A 19,612-nucleotide genomic window follows, 5' to 3' on the forward strand; every position below is an offset into this window, starting at 1 on the left:
GCTCTTCCTGCTTTTTAAAACCTACCTCTTTGACCAAGCTTTTGGCCGCCTGTCCTATTATCTCCTTCTGTGGCACAATGTGAAATTTTGCCTGATAACACTTATGTGAAGCCTTTTGGGACATTTTACTACGTTAAAAGTGCGATATAAATGTAAGCTGTTGTTTTTGTCGTTGTTGAGAGGAGAATCTTTGTGGCATGCAGACTATGCCCATTTATTTTAGATAGGCAAATGTTTTGTAGGCTTGTGGAGGCTGGATAACTTATCCTGAATTGATTGGTCCCATGCCAGTCGGCATGGATGGCATCAATCCTCTTAGTCATACAGTGTGAACTGCTATAATGTGAAGAACATGTCACTGTCCCGTTGCTGCACTTTTGGAGCTGCAATTAAAGTGCAACAACTTTAACAGGAGCAATCTGTAGCAAAATCTTCTGTGTTCCATGTTTTCCTCATGTGGGCCGTTTGCTTTTAAATAGCAGTAGCGGCCCTTTAACTGCTGCTGCACAATATATCCTACCTGCATAAGCAGAGAGCTTCAGGCCGCAGGCCCAATCTTGGCAGATAGCTTTTCAGGGCCTATTTAAATGAATGGATTACTCAAAATCTTGTGAGGTTAGCCTCCCAAAAAGTGTGCCAAACCAGCACACATTATGATCTTGTCCTGTTGACTTCGTAACGAGTCTAGAAAATTGGCTCTCACAAACTTTTCAGTTATAATTAGATCCCCTTACTTCATATTTTACACCCTTACATTTATTCTAAAATATTCACTGTTTCTTTTGGTTCCACTTATCATTCTGGTCTTCATTCCTTTTCAGTATTTACATGCTGCTCAAGTGGGCCAGAGATTTGTTTGAACCAAGGTATTTCTGTTCTGCCTAAATGCTAATCTCTCAAGATTGATGGTAGCCATAACTTAATGGCTCTGCTGTTTCTTTGGAAACTGAGAGGAGAGAATTTCTTGCCATAGTACCTTTTAGGTCTTAGCTTATCATTTCATGCTCAATCCTTATCGTGGACATAACTGTCTCCCTTCTTCTGAACTCTAATTTATCTTGTTGCACATTTGCTATGCATGTGCTTAAGCTTTAGAAGATAATTAGAGGTAATTTTGTGGATTAAAGTCCGGATTCCTTTGCAAGAAATTGCAGTTAGCATGACTGCATGTGTGACCCGAACTACTTTATAGAATTCATGATTTCCACTATAAAAGGTAATTAAAGAGTGAGGCCACTGTGATTTTACAATAAACAGAATTTTGAATGGATTCATAAGTGAATCTTCATATACTTAAAAAAAAATTAGTTCATGAGATGTGGGCATCACTAGCAAGGCCAGCATTTATTGCCCATCCCTAATTGCCTTTGAGAAAATGGTGTGAGCTGCCTTCTTGAACCGCTGCAGTCCGTGTGGTGAAGTTACTCCCACAGTGCTGATAGGGAAGGAGTTCGAAGGTTTTGACCCAGCGATGGTGAAGGAATGGCAATATAGTTCCAACTCAGGATGGTGTGTGACTTGGAAGGGAACATGGAGGTGGTGGTGTTCCCATGCGCCTGTGGCCTTGTCTTTCTAGGTGGTATAGGTCGCGGGTTTGGGAGGTGTTGACGAGGAGTTGCTGCAGTGCATCTTGTAGATGGTGCACACTGCAGCCACGGTACGCCGGTGGTGGAGGGAATGAATGTTGAAGGTGGTGGATAGGGTGTCAATCAAGCGGGCTGCTTTGTCCTGGATGGCATTGAGCTTCTTGAGTGATGTTGGAGCTGCACTCATCCAGGCAAGTGGAGAGTATTCCATCACACCCCTACTTTGTGCCTCGTAGTTGGTGGAAAGACTTTGGGGAGTCAGGAGGTGAGACACTCACCGCAGAATACCTACCTCTGACTTGCTCTTGTTGCCACAGTATTTATGTAGCTGGTCCAGTTAAATTTCTAGTTAATGGTGACCCCCAGGAAGTTGTTGGAGGGATTAGGTGATGGTAATGCTGTTGAATGTCAAAGGGCGGTGGGTAGACTCTCTCTTGTTGGAGATAGTCATTTCCTGGTACTTATCAACCCAAGCCTGAATGTCGTCCACGTCTTGCTGCATGTGGGCATGGACTGCTTCATTATCTGAGGAGTTGCGAATGGCACTGAATATTGTGCAGTCATCAACGAACATCCCCACTTCTGATCTTATGATGGAGGGAAGGTCATTGATGAAGCAGCTGAAGATGATTGGGCCTAGGACACTGCCCTGAGGAACTCCTGTTGCAATGTCCTGGGGCTGTGATGATTGACCTGCAACCACCACAACCATCTTCCCTTGTGATAGGTATGACTCCAGCCAGTGGAGAGTTTTCCCCCTGATTCCCATTGACTTCAGTTTTACTAGGACTCCATGATGCCACACTCGGTCAAATGATGCCTTGATGTCAAGGGCAGTCGCTTTCACCTCACCTCTGGAATTCAGCTCTTTTGTCCATTTTTGGACCAAGGCTGTAATGAGGTCTGGATCCAAGTGGTCCTGGTGGAACCCAAACTGGGCATCGGTGAGCAGGTTATTGGTGAGTAAGTGCCGCTTGATAGCACTGTCGACGACACCTTCCATCACTTTGCTGATGATTGAGAGTAGACTGATGGGGCGGTAATTGCCGGATTGGATTGGTCTTGTTTGTTGTGGACAGGACATACCTGGGCAGTTTTCCACATTGTCGGTAGATGCCAGTGTTGTAGCTGTACTGGAACAGCTTGGCTGGAGTGCGGCTAGTTCTGGAGCACATGTCTTCAGCATGACAGCTAATAGCCTTTGCTATATCCAGTGTGCTCAGCTGTTTCTTGATATCACGTGGAGTGAATCGAATTGGCTGAAGGCTGACTTCTGTGATGGTGGGGACTATCAAGACATCTGAACTTGAAAGGGTGATTTTTGATTTGTATCTATATTGGGCAGATGGTGGGCAGAATGGAGACCAACCAATGAGTCGACAGGATGTCCAATCAATTTTCATGGTCAGGCCTCTTCTTCTTCTTAGATGGTCCCTCATATCAGGGATGACTTGTTTCCACGCCAAAAAGGGATGAGTTCACAGGTGTTTCAATGAAGGACCTAATATTTCATGCCCCGAACTACATCTTGGAGGGTGGAAGATGCCTGTGCGTGGATTTTTTTAACGTGGGGTGGCCGTTGCACACCAGCCACCACACAGGCTTGACAGAGCTAGATCTTGGTCTAGTAGCAAGGATTAACCAAGATGATTGGAGACCAGCTCTGCTGCACGGACCTAGTGCGCACACATATCGCGGTGTGGGCTGGCCCGTGCTGCCCCTGGGCCCTCACCTCTTCTGGGCCTCGAACTCATGCCTCTCCTGGGCCCCAATCACGTCGCTCTGCAATCTCTCGCCGCTCCCTCGCCCCGACCTCGCCGCTCCTGCTGCACCTGCCCACGCTCCAATCACTGACCTGGATTATGGTGACGTCCAATCCAGTCGCCCTCTTCACTGCCGTCATCCTCCTGCACCGACTCGCGCTGCTCCCTGGAGTGGTATGCCGCCACACTTGTCACTCCTTTTACATTGCTTCTGCTGTTCCTCTTTCTCCAGCATTCTTACGCAGCACTGAGGTTTGCCCATCGGGAAGGCCATTCCAGCTGCTTCGTCCTGTGAACGCATGCGGGATTGTCGGGGTCTGAAAAAAATTGCGTGTACTAAGACTGACAGCACTTTGGCTAGGTATCATGCAGGTCTCAGTAAGAAAAAATATAAAAATTAACAATGAATATTATCAAACTTCATAAATCTCAGACACCAAGGGGGTAATTTTAACACCCTCCCACCCCCCGCCCAAAACAGGAGGATTTGGTTCAGGTGGGAGGTTAAAATGTACAAAAACCTGAAACGGGAACCCAACCCACTTGTACCACCCACTTCTGGTTTTAACAGAGGCGGGATGAGGGTCGGGCGACCAATGTACTCGCAGGAGGCGGGTGTGTTGTATAAAACTATTAAGGAGGCTGCATGTCTTCATTTTAACAGTCTTTCTATTTTTAACCCATGCTGGCCGGGTTTTCCGGGCTTTGGGATCGGAGACCAGTGGTGGGGGGAGAGGCCGTGGGAAGGGATGAGATCAGAACGGTCAGGGGGGAGATAAGAAGAGTGGCGGCAGGTAAAAGGAGACAAGAAGGGCTGTATCCATAAGGTAAGTGCCTTTACAGCACTGCTTGTGGGCCAGGTGGAACAGGAGTGTTCCCTTCAGGCCCAACAAGCTACCCAGTAAATGTCGCCTCCCCCACCCCCCGCAATCTTGCTCCCCACCCCCCCACGATCTGACCCCCTCTCCCCCCCCCCCCATGATCTCCCCCAACACCAGCCTCTGATCTCCAGTCCCTGGGGCTTTCCCGTTCCCTGCCTTCCTCCTTTCTGCTCCCTGGATGCAGCCTGTTATATTCAGAACCTGAGGGACACCCATTCTTCCAGGTTTCCCAAATTCAAAAAAGTGTTGCACCAGCCCCCCGACACCCCCCCACGCCCCACCCCCATCCACCCGCTCACTTCCTGCCTCACCGTATTAAGCTCTGTCTTCCTATTGAATGTTCTCTGAGCGCCAGCAGCAAATGGGTCACTCCGAGGGCTCACTGATACAAGTCTATTACCAGCTGACAGTAAGTGATACACATCAACTCGACCTGGTGATTTTCATTCTCTTTGCTAAAGCTTAACTTCAACTTGTAATCTTCCCACACAGCTGCAGTTGAGGTCAGAAGCTCATGTCGGCAATCTCAGGCTCAAACCTAAGTCATACCAGCTCATGGGATGGTGTAGCAGCTGAGTTCACTCCTATTATACAATCAGCCAGCTCTACCATCCTCAGAATTTGAGTACTGAGACACACAGTCCATGATTGCCTACAGCCAGCATTCCTATTAAACACATAAATGGTTCCCATGATTTATTTATATGATGTACATTAAAGGGGAGGACATATCAAGCTTGGACTACAGTTGAAGTCTGTCAGTTGAGATGCTGTGCTGAAAATTAAGTGACTTCATTTATCAATTCCATTAAACTTAACGGAGCCGAAATTTCCCCTCTGAGAAAGGCCCGTTAGCATCTCAAACTGGCGGCCACGCTGCGGGGTCCAGTGGCCGCCGAGTTTTCGTGAAATGGCCGCCACGATAGGTATTGCCCTGACGCGGCTAGCCGTAGTCTGCAGCTCCGCACCTCTTCCCCTCCCCCACTTCCGCGGCAGTGATTGACAGCACTCTTAAGTGCGTCATCACTTTGCGTACCGCCGAGGTCCTGGACCAGAAGCACTATTCCCCTTAAGAAGTTGTCTGGCCGCTCAAGTGGAACATCGTTGGAGATTCGGACCGCCGGAGTGGCTTAAAGGGTTGGTGATTTCGTTAGATTTATTGTCAGCGACTTTGTTGTGTTTTTTAAGTAGCAGTGCAAGACTTCAGTGCGCACTGCTTTGTGAGTGCTGGAGGTGCCTTCCACCTGTAGAGCAGGGAGGTCACTTCGAGGAGGCTGAGCTTGTGGAGGACTTGGAGGTGGGGTCAGTGCGTGCAGGTCAACGCCTCCTGTGCACTGTGCGTGCTGCCGAGGGACAGAGGAGAAGGCGGCGCCAGGGACAACGGCTGCAGAGGCAGCGAGCAGGGCCCACAGGCATCATAGCGGTGCATGATGGAGAGGGCCAGGGAGATGGCCACAGAGGGCAAGCAAGAGAGCTGGCACATGAAGGCCCTCAGCAAGGACCTTCCCCAAGGAGGAGAGTCAGGTTCGCCGACCCACTCCAGCAGATAATGTGCGAGCAGCCCAGGAGGCAGCCTGCAGTGGAGCCAGATGCTGGGCAGCACCAACCTGCAGCTGACTATTTCCATGGCCCAACCTGTGAGCACCTCTCACACATCATTCCCGCACACTGTCATGAGAAACCTGATCACAAATTCCAAACACTAAATAAAGATTTATTACAACCCAAACAATGGGAGCGGAATTCAGGGTCTCAGAGAGACCCGTTACTGTCTGTTTACGGTGGCCATGCGTGGGAATCTAGTGACCGCCACTTTGGGGTCAACTGGCCAACCTGACCCAAATTCAGGTTGTGGATTTTTTGGCCTGGACCCGATATCGCCCGATGCTGACGACCGTCGAAAACGTGTCACCAGAATGCGCAACGCCGCTTTCTCTCACCGTAGAAACCTTCCGACCAATACTCAGCTGCGGAAATCGATCCCCCGCCATGCGATGCCCCTGACAGACGCACCCTCTGAAGATTGTGTGCGGCCCGGCGGTCCTTCAAAGGGACTCCACTGCTGCGGCCGTCATGTAATAATTTTTGCCGGCCAACTTTCCGATCAACCAGCAAAATAGTGCTCCCGGGTTTGGCCGAGCCGCCAACGGGCAGTCTGGCACCCCATCTTGGGTGCCAGGCCGATGGCCCGACTGAAACCCTCCCTGATGGCCCAGTGGCCGAAGATAAAAATGATAGAATCCCTCCCCTTTAACGGACGGGAAAGAGCGCTGTGACGTCACCATTACTCCACTGCTGACTGACAGCGGCAGAGTCCCGGTCCAACCTATAGTCAGCCAATCAGCCTGGCTTTGAGTCTATGGTCCGCCCCCATTATGACACATTTCCTCTGGGAGTTTGAAAAACTTTCTAAATCTTGAAAATGGCTCTTCCGACCGCATCAAGGATCCATGCGGTATGGACAAAGAAAAAATCATTGGTGCATCAGCTTTCTTGCGCTACTGAATTTCGGCCCCAATGGGTCTCAAACATTTACATTATCCATTATCACCCTTGTCCAACTCCTTCTTACCCCTCTTATGCAGACCTATCCTTACAGTACGCCGCAGTGTTTCCCCTTTGCCTGCCTAATGGCTTTGGGAAGGCGGCTGTGTGTATGTAGAGGAAGCTTCAGATGTCCTTCTCGGATGCCCCTGATCAGCTCTGGCCCTGGAAGGACTGGCTGAAGACTGGGCCACATCCTCCTGTGTGCCTTCAGTTGGAAGTGGCTGGGGCGAAGCCATGGTTGGCAGCAATTGTGTACTGGCAGCTCTCGGCTCAGGGCTGCTGTGAACCGGAGAGGCAACATCAGTCTCCTGGTTCGAGGAGCCAGCGGCATCTCCCCCAGGGCAGCCCCCCACACCGCCCCCACCAAGCTGCTGGACCACAGGTCGAACGGGGTGTGGTGGCACCGTTAGGCCCCCGGGGGACCCAGCCGCAATGGCAGCAGTCAGATGTTGCGTAGCCTCCAGCTGACACTGCATGACAGCAGCCACACTCTGGAAACCTTCAGAGATGAAAGCAGTCAGAGACTCCGTGCCCTGTTGCCCAGAGTGCAGGAGAGCATTCTGAGCTTCCAGGGCAGCGGCCAGCCTGTGCAAAGAAAGGTCAAGACGAACTGAAGACAGCTGCAAAACCAGGTCAGGGAGCAGCTGCATTGTAAGCATGATGGTTTTGCATCAACTGGATGAGGGGAATTTCGCAGTGCAAACACCACATCGCTGAAAACAGCCATTACCACCGGGAATTAAGACTCTGCTCCATTTATGACAGAAAAAAAGGCAATTTTGATCTTATTACCGCAATCATATTGGGGTAACGAACAGCCAACAGTGGAGCGACCACCCTGTTTCAGGTGGAGGGCAATTTTGGCCCGAACTCCTTTCTACTGATACAGTGGCAGCCATCTTGTGACTGAGGACTGATACGTCCTTACTACACAGTATAAATGCACACGAGGCCCATGCTTGAGAGAAGGTCAGTCTGTGACCTGTCCTTTATTCCTTAGCACTCAAGTGATGAAGGTGGGTGGAGCTTCCCCTTTTATACCTGAAGGTCCAGGTTAGGAGTGTCTCCCACCTAGTGGTCAGTGTTCTCACGGTGTCCAACTTAGGTCAGTTTATACATGGGTTACAATGCTGGTTGAATACATGACATCACCTCCCCCCCCCCCAAAGTCTTATTGGGATCACAGGTTGAGTCTCTCTGGTGGTTTACGCTCCCTTGTAGAGCGCCTGAGTTGGGGCTCCGGTTGTTGGGCGCTGGCCTGAGTGTCTGCTGTTTGCGGTGCCTCAGGCCTGTCCGGACTGCCCACAGTGACTGGGCTCTGCTCCCTTTGGTTCCGGTGTTCGGTCACCTGTGGTGGAGTGAACTCTATGTCGTGTTCTTCCTCTGCTTCTTCTATGGGGTTGGTGAACCTCCTTTTTGTTTGATCCACATGCTTGCGGCAGATTTGTCCATTGATAAGTTTAACTACCAGAATCCTATTTCCCTCTTTGGCAACCACAGTGCCTGCGAGCCATTTGGGCCCTGCAGCGTAGTTGAGGGCAAAAACAGGATCATTTACATCAATACATCGCGCCCTCACATTCCTGTCATGGTAGTCATATTGTGACTGGCGTCTGCTCTCGACAATTTCTTTCATGGTGGGGTGTATAAGGGATAGCCGGGTTTTGAGCGTCCTTTTCATTAGTAGCTCTGCGGGTGGAACCCCTGTGAGCGAGTGTCGGGATCTATAGGCCAACAGGAGGCGTGATAAGCGGGTTTGTAGGGAACCCCCTTGGATTCTGAGCATCCCCTGTTTGATTATCTGCACTGCTCGTTCTGCCTGGCCATTTGAGGCCGGCTTGAATGGTGCCGTTCTAACATGGTTAATTCCATTGCCTGCCATGAAGTCCTGGAATTCAGTGCTTGTGAAGCATGGGCCATTGTCACTGACCAAGATGTCTGGTAGACCGTGGGCGGCGAACATTGCCCATAGACTTTCTACCATGGCAGAGGATGTGCTTGAATTTAAAATGTCACACTCGATCCATTTGGAGTAGGCGTCTACTACAACCAAAAACATTTTCCCCATGAAAGGACCTGCGTAGTCCACATGGATGCGTGACCAAGGCTTGGCGGGCCATGGCCAGGGGCTAAAGGGGGCTTCCCTGGGCGCATTGCCCAGCTGGGCACACGTGTTGCACCTGCGAACATAAAGTTCCAGATCTGCTTCTATCCCTGGCCACCAAACGTGTGACCTGGTAATTGCCTTCATCGTGACAATGCCCGGGTGCCCATTGTGGAGTTCTCTGATGAACACCTCTCTGCCCATCTGGGGCATGACTACGCGGTTTCCACACAGTAGGCAATCGGCCTGAATTGAGAGTTCATCCTTGCGCCTGTGAAATGGTTTAAATTTCTCAGGGCATGCCCTGTACGTGGCTGCCCAGTCCTCATTCAGGACACATTCTTGACTAGAGACAATAGCGGGTCTCTATTTGTCCAGACTTTAATCTGACGGGCTGTCACGGGTGAGCCTTCGCATCCGAAAACTTCAACAGCCATGACCATCTCAGCAGCATGCTCGGTAGCCCCCTCAGTGGTGGCTAGTGGGAGCCTGCTGAGTGCATCGGCGCAGTTTCCAGTGCCCGGTCTGTGCCGAATTGTGTAGTCATAGGTGGCTAACGTGAGTGCCCACCTCTGTATGCGGGCCGATGCGTTTGCATTTATGGCCTTGTTGTCGGCCAAAAGGGACGTTAGGGGTTTGTGATCTGTCTCCAGCTCAAATTTCCTGCCAAACAGGTACTGGTGCATTTTCTTTACCGTAAATACACATGCGAGTGCCTCCTTTTCTACCATCCCGTAGCCCCTTTCTGCCTTGGACAGACTTCTGGAGGCATAAGCTACAGGCTGTAACAGACCCTTGGCATTGACATGCTGCAACACACACCCGACACCATAGGACGAGGCATCGCACATTAACACAAGTTTCTTACATGGGTCATATAGCGTGAACAGATTGTTGGAACATAACAAATTGCGTGCTCTATTAAAAGCCCTTTCCTGGCTGTCCCCCCAGACCCATTCGCGACCTTTGCGTAGGAGCAAGTGTAGCGGCTCTAGCAGCATGCTCAATTTGGGAAGAAAGTTACCAAAATAGTTCAGGAGCCCCAGGAACGAACGCAGCTCCGTCATGTTACGGGGTCTGGGTGCTCTCTGGATCGCTTCCGTCTTGGACGCAGTAGGGCTGATCCCGTCTGCTGCTACCCTCATCCCCAGGAATTCTACCTCTGGAGCTAGGAAGACGCACTTCGCCTTTTTCAGTCGCAGACCTACCCGGTCCAGTCTGTGTAGCACCTCCTCCAGGTTGTGGAGGTGTTCTTCAGTATCGTAACCCGTGATGAGGATGTCGTCCTGAAAAACCACCGTCCCTGGAATCGACTTGAGGAGGCTTTCCATATTTCGTTGGAAGATCGCGGCGGCCGAGCGAATCCCGAACGGACATCTGTTGTACTCAAACAACCCCTTGTGTGTCGTGATGGTGGTCAACTTCTTCGACTCACTCGCCAGCTCCTGGGTCATGTAAGCTGAGGTCAGGTCCAATTTTGAAAAAAGTTTGCCACCGGATAGCGTCGCAAAGAGGTCCTCCGCTCTCGGTAGCGGGTACTGGTCTTGGAGTGACACCCGATTGATAGTGGCCTTGTAATCACCACATATCCTGACCGACCCAATCGGGCTCGCCCAGTCACTGAATTCGACTGCCGAGATGATGCCTTCCGTCAACAGGCGGTCCAATTCGCCTTCTATCTTTTCCCGCATCACATACGGCACCGCTCTGGCCTTGTGGTGTACTGGCCTGGCGTCCGGGTTTATGTGAATCACTACCTTGGCCCCCATGAAAGTGCCAATGCCGGGTTGAAATAATGAGTCAAATTTGTCCAGGATCTGTGAGCATGATACTCGCTCCACAGAGGAAATTGCATTGACATCGCTCCATTTCCAGTTCATGACAGCAAGCCAACTCCTCCCCAGTAGTGCGGGACCATCCCCTGGGAAAATCCAGAGTGGCAGTCTGTTCTCCGAATCTTTGTGGGTCACGACTACCGTGGCGCTGCCAAGCACCGGAATGATCTGCTTTGTGTAAGTCCGTAGCTGTGCGTCAATCGGCGATAATTTTGGCCTCTTGGCCTTGGATGCCCACAACTTTTTGAACTGTTTGATACCCATCAGGGACTGGCTGGCACCCGTGTCTAACTCCATTGATACTGGGATGCCATTGAGGAGCACTTTCATCATTATCGGTGGCGTCCTGGTGTATGAACTGTATACGTGCTCCACACGAACTCGCTGAACTTCAGCTTCCAGCGATTTCCCCCAGTGTCCATTTCTGCAATTTCTGCAGGTATTTTGCTCATCTCTGCAAACTCCGGCTGAGTGTATGCCTCCACACCTCCAGCATGAGTTGCGGTTTGAAACAAAAGGTCCCTTGCCAGTCGATCGTCCCTGACTGCCCCTGTTATTGTCCTTGAGTGCACCATTAACAGGTGTTGATGGCCCCATTACTGGCCACATTGTCCCTTGCAATGGCGTGAATCGCTGTTCAGCTTGCCATTGTCTCTGTCGAACTCCCCCTCTGGGTTCGACTACATGTTGGGGCATGCCCGACTGCCCTTGTCTGCCTGGAGAACTGCGTGCTGCTTTAACAATGTTGAATCTCTGTCCCAACCATTCCTTAACACAGTACCTCTCATCTGTTCTGCTAGTGGCCATGCTCGCGTGGTTTAAATCCCAGTTTCTTGTCGCCATTGATACGTCCTTACTATACAGTATAAATGCACACGAGGCCCATGCTTGAGAGAAGGTCAGTCTGTGACCTGTCCTTTATTCCTTCGCACTCAAGTGATGAAGGTGGGTGGAGCTTCCCCTTTTATACCTGAAGGTCCAGGTTAGGAGTGTCTCCCACCTAGTGGTCAGTGTTCTCACGGTGTACAACTTAGGTCAGTTTATACATGGGTTACAATGCTGGTTGAATACATGACAAGGACAATGTCTCCTATTACCTGAGATCAACTGTATGAGAAAAAATTTAGTTTTACTTGCAGCAATAGGGAAACTTAGAGCAAGTTTGGAGAGCCTAAGTGCGACAGACTGAAGTAGTTTAAGCTGATGTGTTTGGATGATGTGCTAACAGATAAAGGTGAGGATGAAGGAATGCCATTTTATACTGTCACTGAAAAATTTCTAATGCCACATACTTAACAGGACAAGCAGCAAAAACGATATGGGCTTAAAACTATTAAACACTACTGAGCAGACTGATACTTGAGCAGGTTAGAAAGAAATGGGGGGAATTTCAACCGGTCAGAACAGGTGGCTTGCATACTTAAGATGTCTGCGCTCCTCAAGTTCTGCCCTCTTGAGGCTCCCTGATTATAACTGCTCAACCATCGGTGGCCGTGCCTTCAGCTGTTTGGGGCCCTAAGCTCTGGAACTCCCTCCCTAAACCTCTCCGCCTCACTACCTCTCTTTCCTTCTTTAACACGCTCCTTGAAACCTACTTCTTTGACCAAGCTTTTGGTCATCAGCCGTAATTTCTTCTTGTGACTCGGTGTCAAATTTATTTGTTTTGTCTTATAACACTGCTGTGAAGCGCCTTGGGGTGTGTTACTACGTTAAAGGCGCTACATAAATAAAAGCTGTTGTTGTTGTTAAAATCAGAGAGAAATGGATCCCGTCTGCAACCCGCTGCCAACAGTGAGCAGTAATGGCACAATTATATCATGAAATGTATATCTCACCATCACTGCTGTAGCAATGTTGACACAAGAATTGCTATCGGGAGTGAAGGGGATTTAAAAATCATAACTCCCAAGGAAGTGTAATCAATCATGGGGCAACCAATTACATTCTTGAAGCCCAAGAATGCCAACCGCAGACTGCAGGCTACCAAGATGGGAATCCCACCAGGAGACTACCAAAATTATCATAATGCGGCTGCTCCCCGGAAAATTGCAGGATCAACGTTGAGACAAACACAGAGCCAGAAAGCTTCATGATGAGTTAATGCGAGTTTTCCACCAAAGTGGAAAATACAGCCTCTTCCTTAATAGCCACTTGCTGCAAAACATTCTAAGCTCCAGTAACATCCGCCTCGTGATACACCTGCATTTATGTCCTGCTGTGCTAGATTCACCAACCAGCGGAAACAATCTTTCACTATTTATCCTCTCAGAGTCTTTCATAATTTTGACAACTGCTAGTACAACCACCTTTTCTGTTCCAGTCAAAATAGCCTCAATGTTTGAGCCTTTCTTAATAACTATGATCTCTCATACATAATATGACTTTGTTGAGGGGAAGAGGAGAGGAGGGGAGGAAGGGGGAAATTGTGTAGTGTCCCATGTGGGGGCGGTAACAGCCACAAGACGGGTGTTCCTGCGCCAGGCATGGAAGTTCCGCCTCGCTTGGATATTGGGGTTACTGCCCCCGAGAGCAAGTGGAGCGCAAAAAAACCTGCTCCACTTGCTCTATGAGGCACGAGCGGGGCGGAAGCAATCGGAGAGGGCGCAGTGCTATGGGTTGGGACATGTAGCGCTGCCATGTAGAAGGGGCCCTCCCCTTCATTAAAAGGGGGGGGCCAAGCGGCCGACTCTGCGGGTCCCTAGCTGGACCATCGGGGAATGGGGTACCGTGGCATCAGCCCGGCACTCAAGCGGCATGCCGGGCAGCCAGATCGTGACATGGACCCCGCAAACCGTCATGCAACGGACACCGACCAGTAAGTCGGACAATTTTTTTTGACTCGCGCCCTGCGAGCAGCCTACAGCCCGGTACGCGCCCCCTGAAGCTGTCGCTGTCATGCCCGGCGCAGCGTTAGAGGGCACTCCTGACTTTTTGTTCCGGGGTGAAAACAGATTGCTGCACATGGTGATGATGTTGTCATCGCCGACGCAACAGGGCAGGGCGCTAACGGTTACCGCCACCGCTAAACTCCCACGGAATTTAGTGGGGTGCTAATGGGAGGCGCAAACAACCCCAATTTCTTCCCCAGTGAATCTTCACCAAAGCCTTTCCATCAGTAATACCTTTCTTGTAATGTGGTACCCAGAGCTGGACACAATACTACAACTGTGGTCTAAGTAATAATGTACACATTCAACATTACTTCCTCGCTTTTGTATTAAATGCACCTACCTAAGAACCCAAGATCCTGTATGTCTTTCTATGGCCACTTTCATCTGCACTCCTACATTTAAAGGTCTTGGGGTTCATTTTGACTTTGTGCGTGTCATGTATCTCACATTACTACATGTAACTGTATCTTACCATGCAATACATGACTGTAATAAGATATGACCTGTAACCACCAGCATACCTTACCACCAGGGGTGCACTTGCAGGAGATACTGGATACCTGTCCCAGACAGGTATATAAGGACAGGTCTCAGGCAAGTGCAGCATTCGAGAGCTGTGTAATAAAGGTGCAGGTCCAGAGTGACCTTGACTTCACTATATGCCTCGTGTGAATCTGTACTGAGGGGACAGGACTTTACAGTGGCGAGGAGTTACGGGATTACAGAATCCACAGAATGGCGAACAACGGATCAGATGAAAAGTACAATGCTGGAGGCAATTGGGAAGATTTTATAGAAAGGCTCCAGCAAAGCTTTGTAACCAAAGACTGGTTAGGCGACGACAAGGCAGACAAGAGAAGAGCCCATCTCTTGACCAGCTGTGGCTCGAAAACATACGCTTTAATGAAGGATCTGCTGGCACCCGAGAAACCAGCAAGCAAGTCGTTTGAAGAATTGAGCACACTGGTAAGAGACCACCTGAAGCCAGCGAGCAGCCTACACATGGCCAGACACAGGTTCTACAACTACAGACGCTGTGTGGGCCAGAGCATACCCGACTTCGTGGCGGAACTTCGGAGGTTGGCTAGTTTATGTGAGTTCTCCGATGAACTGAGGAGAGAAATGCTGAGAGACTTTTTCATTGAAGGAATAGACCACGCAGGCATATTCCGAAAGCTCATAGAACCTGACCCAAGAGACAGCAGCACTGGTTGCACAAACATTCTTGGCAGGGGAAGAGGTTGATCTACACTGCAGGTACGACAACTAACGAAACATCGGAACAAGGGGTTCACAGCGTGAAACAAGCTGCTACCCCCACACACAGACAAAAGCAGGAGAGCAGGCCCTCGACAGCAGGCAGTGGCGCCAGAAGCCATCAAGGGCCACATGAACGCCCGTTCACACCTCATCAACCCACAATGTGAGCAATCAACTACAAACTGAGAGAAGCTCAAGAGAGATCAGCCAGACGCAGCTCATTCTTTGGAAACAATGGAAGCGGTCTGTGCTGGAGGTGTGGGGGCAGGCACTCGTCAAGGGGGTGCCAATTTCAGCATGCTGTTTGCAGAAACTGCAACTCTACGGGGCATCTGGCCTGCATGTGCAAAAAAATGGCAGCTCGGCTGGTATACGAATCGGATGGGTCAGAAGGCAGGCCAGAAGACGGTGGGGACAGTACCCAGGACACCGATGTATGGCGGGTCAACACAATCAATGGCCGCTGCTCCTACAACAAGACGCCTCCAATAATGATGAGGTTCCTACTCAACGGGATACCTGTCAACATGGAGCTGGATACGGGAGCGAGTCAATCTCTCATGGGCGCTCAACAATTTGAACAACTGTGGCTGCATAAAAGAGAAAGGCCAAAACTCACAAGGGTCGACACCAATCTAAGGACCGAAACCAAAGAAATCGTCCCAGTCCTCGACAGTGCCATGCTCTCCATCACACACAAAGGGATAGTGAACCGACTTCCCCTGTGGATTGTCCCCGGAGACCCCCCAGCACTGCTGGGGAGAAGCTGGCTGGCAAAACTAAACTGGAAATGGGATGATGTTCATTCCATGTCGTTAGAGGAACGGACCTCCTGCTCAACAGTTCTAAAGTGATTTGAACATCTCTTTCAGCCAGGTGTGGGCACTTTCAAAGGGACTAAAGTCAAAATCTACATCACACAGGATGCTAGACCGGTCCATCACAAGGCCAGAGCTGTACCCTATGTGATGAGGGAAAAGATTGAACATGAACTAGACATGCTTCTGCGGGAAGGCATTATATCACCTGTGGAATTTAGCGACTGGGCAAGTCCCATCGTCCCAGCCATGAAGCCTGATGGATCCGTACGAATCTGTGGGGACTACAAATCTACCATAAACAGAGTCTCCCTATAGGACCAGTACCCGCTGCCCAGAGTGGAGGACTTATTTGCCACATTGGCTGGAGGTAAACTTTTCTCAAATCTAGACCTCTTATCCGCGTATATGACGCAAGAATTGACCGGGAATCCAAGCTACTCACCACCATCAACATACATCGAGGCCTTTTCATGTACAATCGATGCCCATTCGGCATCAGGTCAGCAGCTCCATATTCCAGCGCAACATGGAGAGTCTGCTGAAGTCCATCCTGGGAACGGTTGTATTTCAAGGCGACATACTTATCGCGGGCAGGGACACCGACTCCCATCTCCGTAATTTGGAGGAAGTACTAAAGCGGTTGGATCGGGTAGGCATACGAGTCAAGAAATCCAAGTGCCTGTTTCTCGCACCCGAGGCTGAATTTTTGGGCAGAAGGATTGCCGCTGATGGAATCCGCCCAGCAGAGTCCAAAACAGAAGCAATTCGCCTGGCACCCAGGCCCCGGAATGTCTCAGAACTGCGTGCCTTTCTAGGGCTATTCAATTACTTTGGGAACTTTATGCAGAACTTAAGCACGCTGCTGGAGCCTCTCCACATGCTACTCAGGAAGGGGTGCGATTGGTTTTGGAGGGACGCCCAGGAACGCGCCTTCAATAAGGCACGCAACCTTCTGTGTTCCAACAGTGTTTTGGCTTTCTTTGATTGAGGTAAAAAGCTAGTTCTCACATGTGATGCGTCAGCGTATGGGGTCGAGTGCATTTTACAACATGTCAATAGTGAGGGTAAATTACAACCCATAGCTTATGCCTCCAGGTCACTTTCGCGGGTGGAGCGCGGGTACGGAATGGTGGAGAAGGAGGCGCTCGTGTGCGTGTACGGTGTCAAAAAGATGCACCAATACCTTTTCGGGGCCAGTTCGCATTAGAAACCGACCACAAGCCCCTTACGTCCCTCCTATCCAAGAGAAAGGCAATAAACGGCAATGTCTCGGCGTGCATTCAACGGTGGGCACTCATGCTGGCGTCCTACGACTATAAGGCACAGACAACTGTGCCGACACGCTCAGCAGGCTACCCCTGGCGACCATGGAAGGGTCTGACTAACAGGACTGTGAGATAGTCATGGAAATCAATGCCTTTGAGTCCACAGGTTCACCCATGACGGCTCGCCAAATCAGAGCCTGGACGGCCAGGTAAAAAGATGTGTCCTAACCGGTGACTGGCAGAGGCTCGCGATGCCTGCCCCGAGGAATTAAAACCCTTTCACAGGCGCACGCATGAGCTATCACTACAAGCAGTCTGCCTGATGTGGGGCAGCCGAGTAGTTATGCCTCTACGAGGCAGAGAGGCATTTGTCCAGGAGCTCCACCGCGAGCACCCGGGAATCGTTCTCATGAAGGCCATAGCCAGATCCCACGTCTGGTGGCCTGGTATTGACGCGGACTTGAAGCTCTGCATCCGACGGTGCACCATTTGTGCCCAACTTAGTAATGCCCCCAGGGAGACTCCCCTGAGCCCCTGGCCCTGGCCTACCAAACCATGGTCGCGGGTGCACGTAGACTATGCGGGCCCATTCATGGGCAAAATGTTACTCGTAGTTGCAGATGCATTTTCAAAGTGGATCGAATGCACCATTTTAAACTCGAGCACCACCTCCACCACTGTGGAGAGCCTCACAACTATGTTTGCAATGCACGGAATCCCTGACATATTGGTCAGTGACAATGGTCCATGCTTCACCAGCGCAGAATTCCAAGATTTCATAATTGACCACGGCATAAATCACGTCAAGACGGCACCGTTCAAGCCGGCCTCCAACGGCCAGGCAGAGTGAGCAGTGCAAATCATTAAACAAGGCATGCTTAAAATCCAAGGTCCCACGCTACAAGATCGCCTGTCGCGACTGCTGCTGGCATACAGATCTCGTCCGCACTCACTGACTGGGATCCCCCCCGCGCAACTGTTGATGAAAAGGACTTTAAAAACAAGGCTCTCATTAATCCTCCCAGACATGCACGAAATCGTTGAGGCAAAGCGCCGTAAACTGACCAAGTATCATGACCGAAATTCGAATGGAAGATGGAATGAGATAGGGGACAAAGTGTTTGTACTAAACTATGGCAGGGATCCCAAATGGCTTGCAGGGACAGTAACTGGCAAGGAAGGAAACAGGCTACTGGTAGTACAAATGGACAATGGCCAAACCTGCCGGAGGCATGTAGACCAAGTCAAAAGCAGATTCACCAACAACACTGCGGAACCAGAGGCAGACTACAATGTGGAACTCGCACCACACCTGGTGGACAGACAGAGGGAACAACCTGAGGAAAGGGCAATCCCAACAGACAATCCAGGCGAGACACCAACAATCACACCAATCGAAACAGACAGCCCAGGCGAGATACCAGCAACCACACCCAAAGAAAAACAGACACCAAGACAAACAACTGAACCACAACTCAGATGCTCCACGCGAGAGCGTAGACCACCTGAGAGACTGAACCTATAAAGACAATAAGACCTTGAGGGAGGGTGATGTCATGTATCTCACATTACTATATATAACTGTATCTTACCATGCTATACATGACTGTAATAAGATATGACCTGTAACCGCCAGCATACTTTACCACCAGGGGTGCACTTGCAGGAGACACTGGATACCTGTCCCAGACAGGTATATAAGGACAGGTCTCAGGCAAGTGCAGCATTCGAGAGCTGTGTAATAAAGATGCAGGTCCAGAGTGACCTTGACTTCATTATATGCCTCGTGTGAATCTGTACTGAGGGGACAGGACTTTACAGTGCGATAGTGTAGAGTGGGTGATAGCGAATCATCAGCCCATTTTACATCTCTCCTGATTTTTTACTTCCATTGACTCTGCAGAGACATGATGGATTGACTAGCCTCCTCTGCGTTACATCTCCTACAACACCAAGACTAAAGAAACTCTATGTTATACTATTAGGTCTCGGTGCTGAACCCGGGCCACTGTATGCCACCCCCTCAGCTTATTATTGCAATAACTTTTTCTTCTGAATTTTACAGATATGATTGCACGAAGAACAAAATGTGGCAAATCTACAGGTGAGGGAAAAGTGGGAAGTGGAAAGGAAACTTTGCGTTTAAGGTCAAAAGGCTCGGCAACTGTGGAAGAGGCTGTAAGTAATACTATAGTTTTTATACACCAGCTGGGGCCTTCATTCACAAAACATCAATGCAGATGTCCATTCCCTGATATAAAGTGTCACTGAGAGGCATATAGGCAAATTAGTGCGCTTTGCATGTCGGGAACAGCAGTTCCACTGAAAACTGGAACTTGTTCAAATCTAACTTAAGTCACATGTTTTTTCCATTTTCACAGTGGTGTGATTTTTTTCAGCAACCTTAACAACTTGCATTTATATAGCGCCTTTAACATAGTAAAACATTCTAAGGTGCTTCACAGCAGCGATTATCAAACAAAATTTGACACCGAGCTATATAGGGAGTTATTAGCACAGATGAACAAAAGCTTGGTCAAAGAGGTAGGATATAGAAGAGCAAATTTGCAGGTAAATTACAGAGAGGTGCAAGAACTATGGAGTAGTCATAATGGGGGTCTTCAATTATCCTAATAGAGACTGGGATAATAATAGTGTA

General features: G+C 49.8%; 1 protein-coding gene across 1 annotated transcript in view; it reads left to right on the plus strand.

Moving 5' to 3' along the window:
• Nucleotides 1–19,612, plus strand: part of LOC139229001 (PDZ domain-containing protein GIPC3-like) — an 88,300-nt gene that overhangs the window by 51,324 nt on the left and 17,364 nt on the right. The window contains exon 4 of the mRNA XM_070860667.1: nt 19,019–19,131. Within this exon, the coding sequence (XP_070716768.1) occupies nt 19,019–19,131 (113 nt within the window). The remainder of the gene's footprint in view (nt 1–19,018; nt 19,132–19,612) is intronic.

This window comes from Pristiophorus japonicus, chromosome 18 (assembly GCF_044704955.1).
Source record: "Pristiophorus japonicus isolate sPriJap1 chromosome 18, sPriJap1.hap1, whole genome shotgun sequence".
NCBI lineage: Eukaryota > Metazoa > Chordata > Chondrichthyes > Pristiophoridae > Pristiophorus > Pristiophorus japonicus.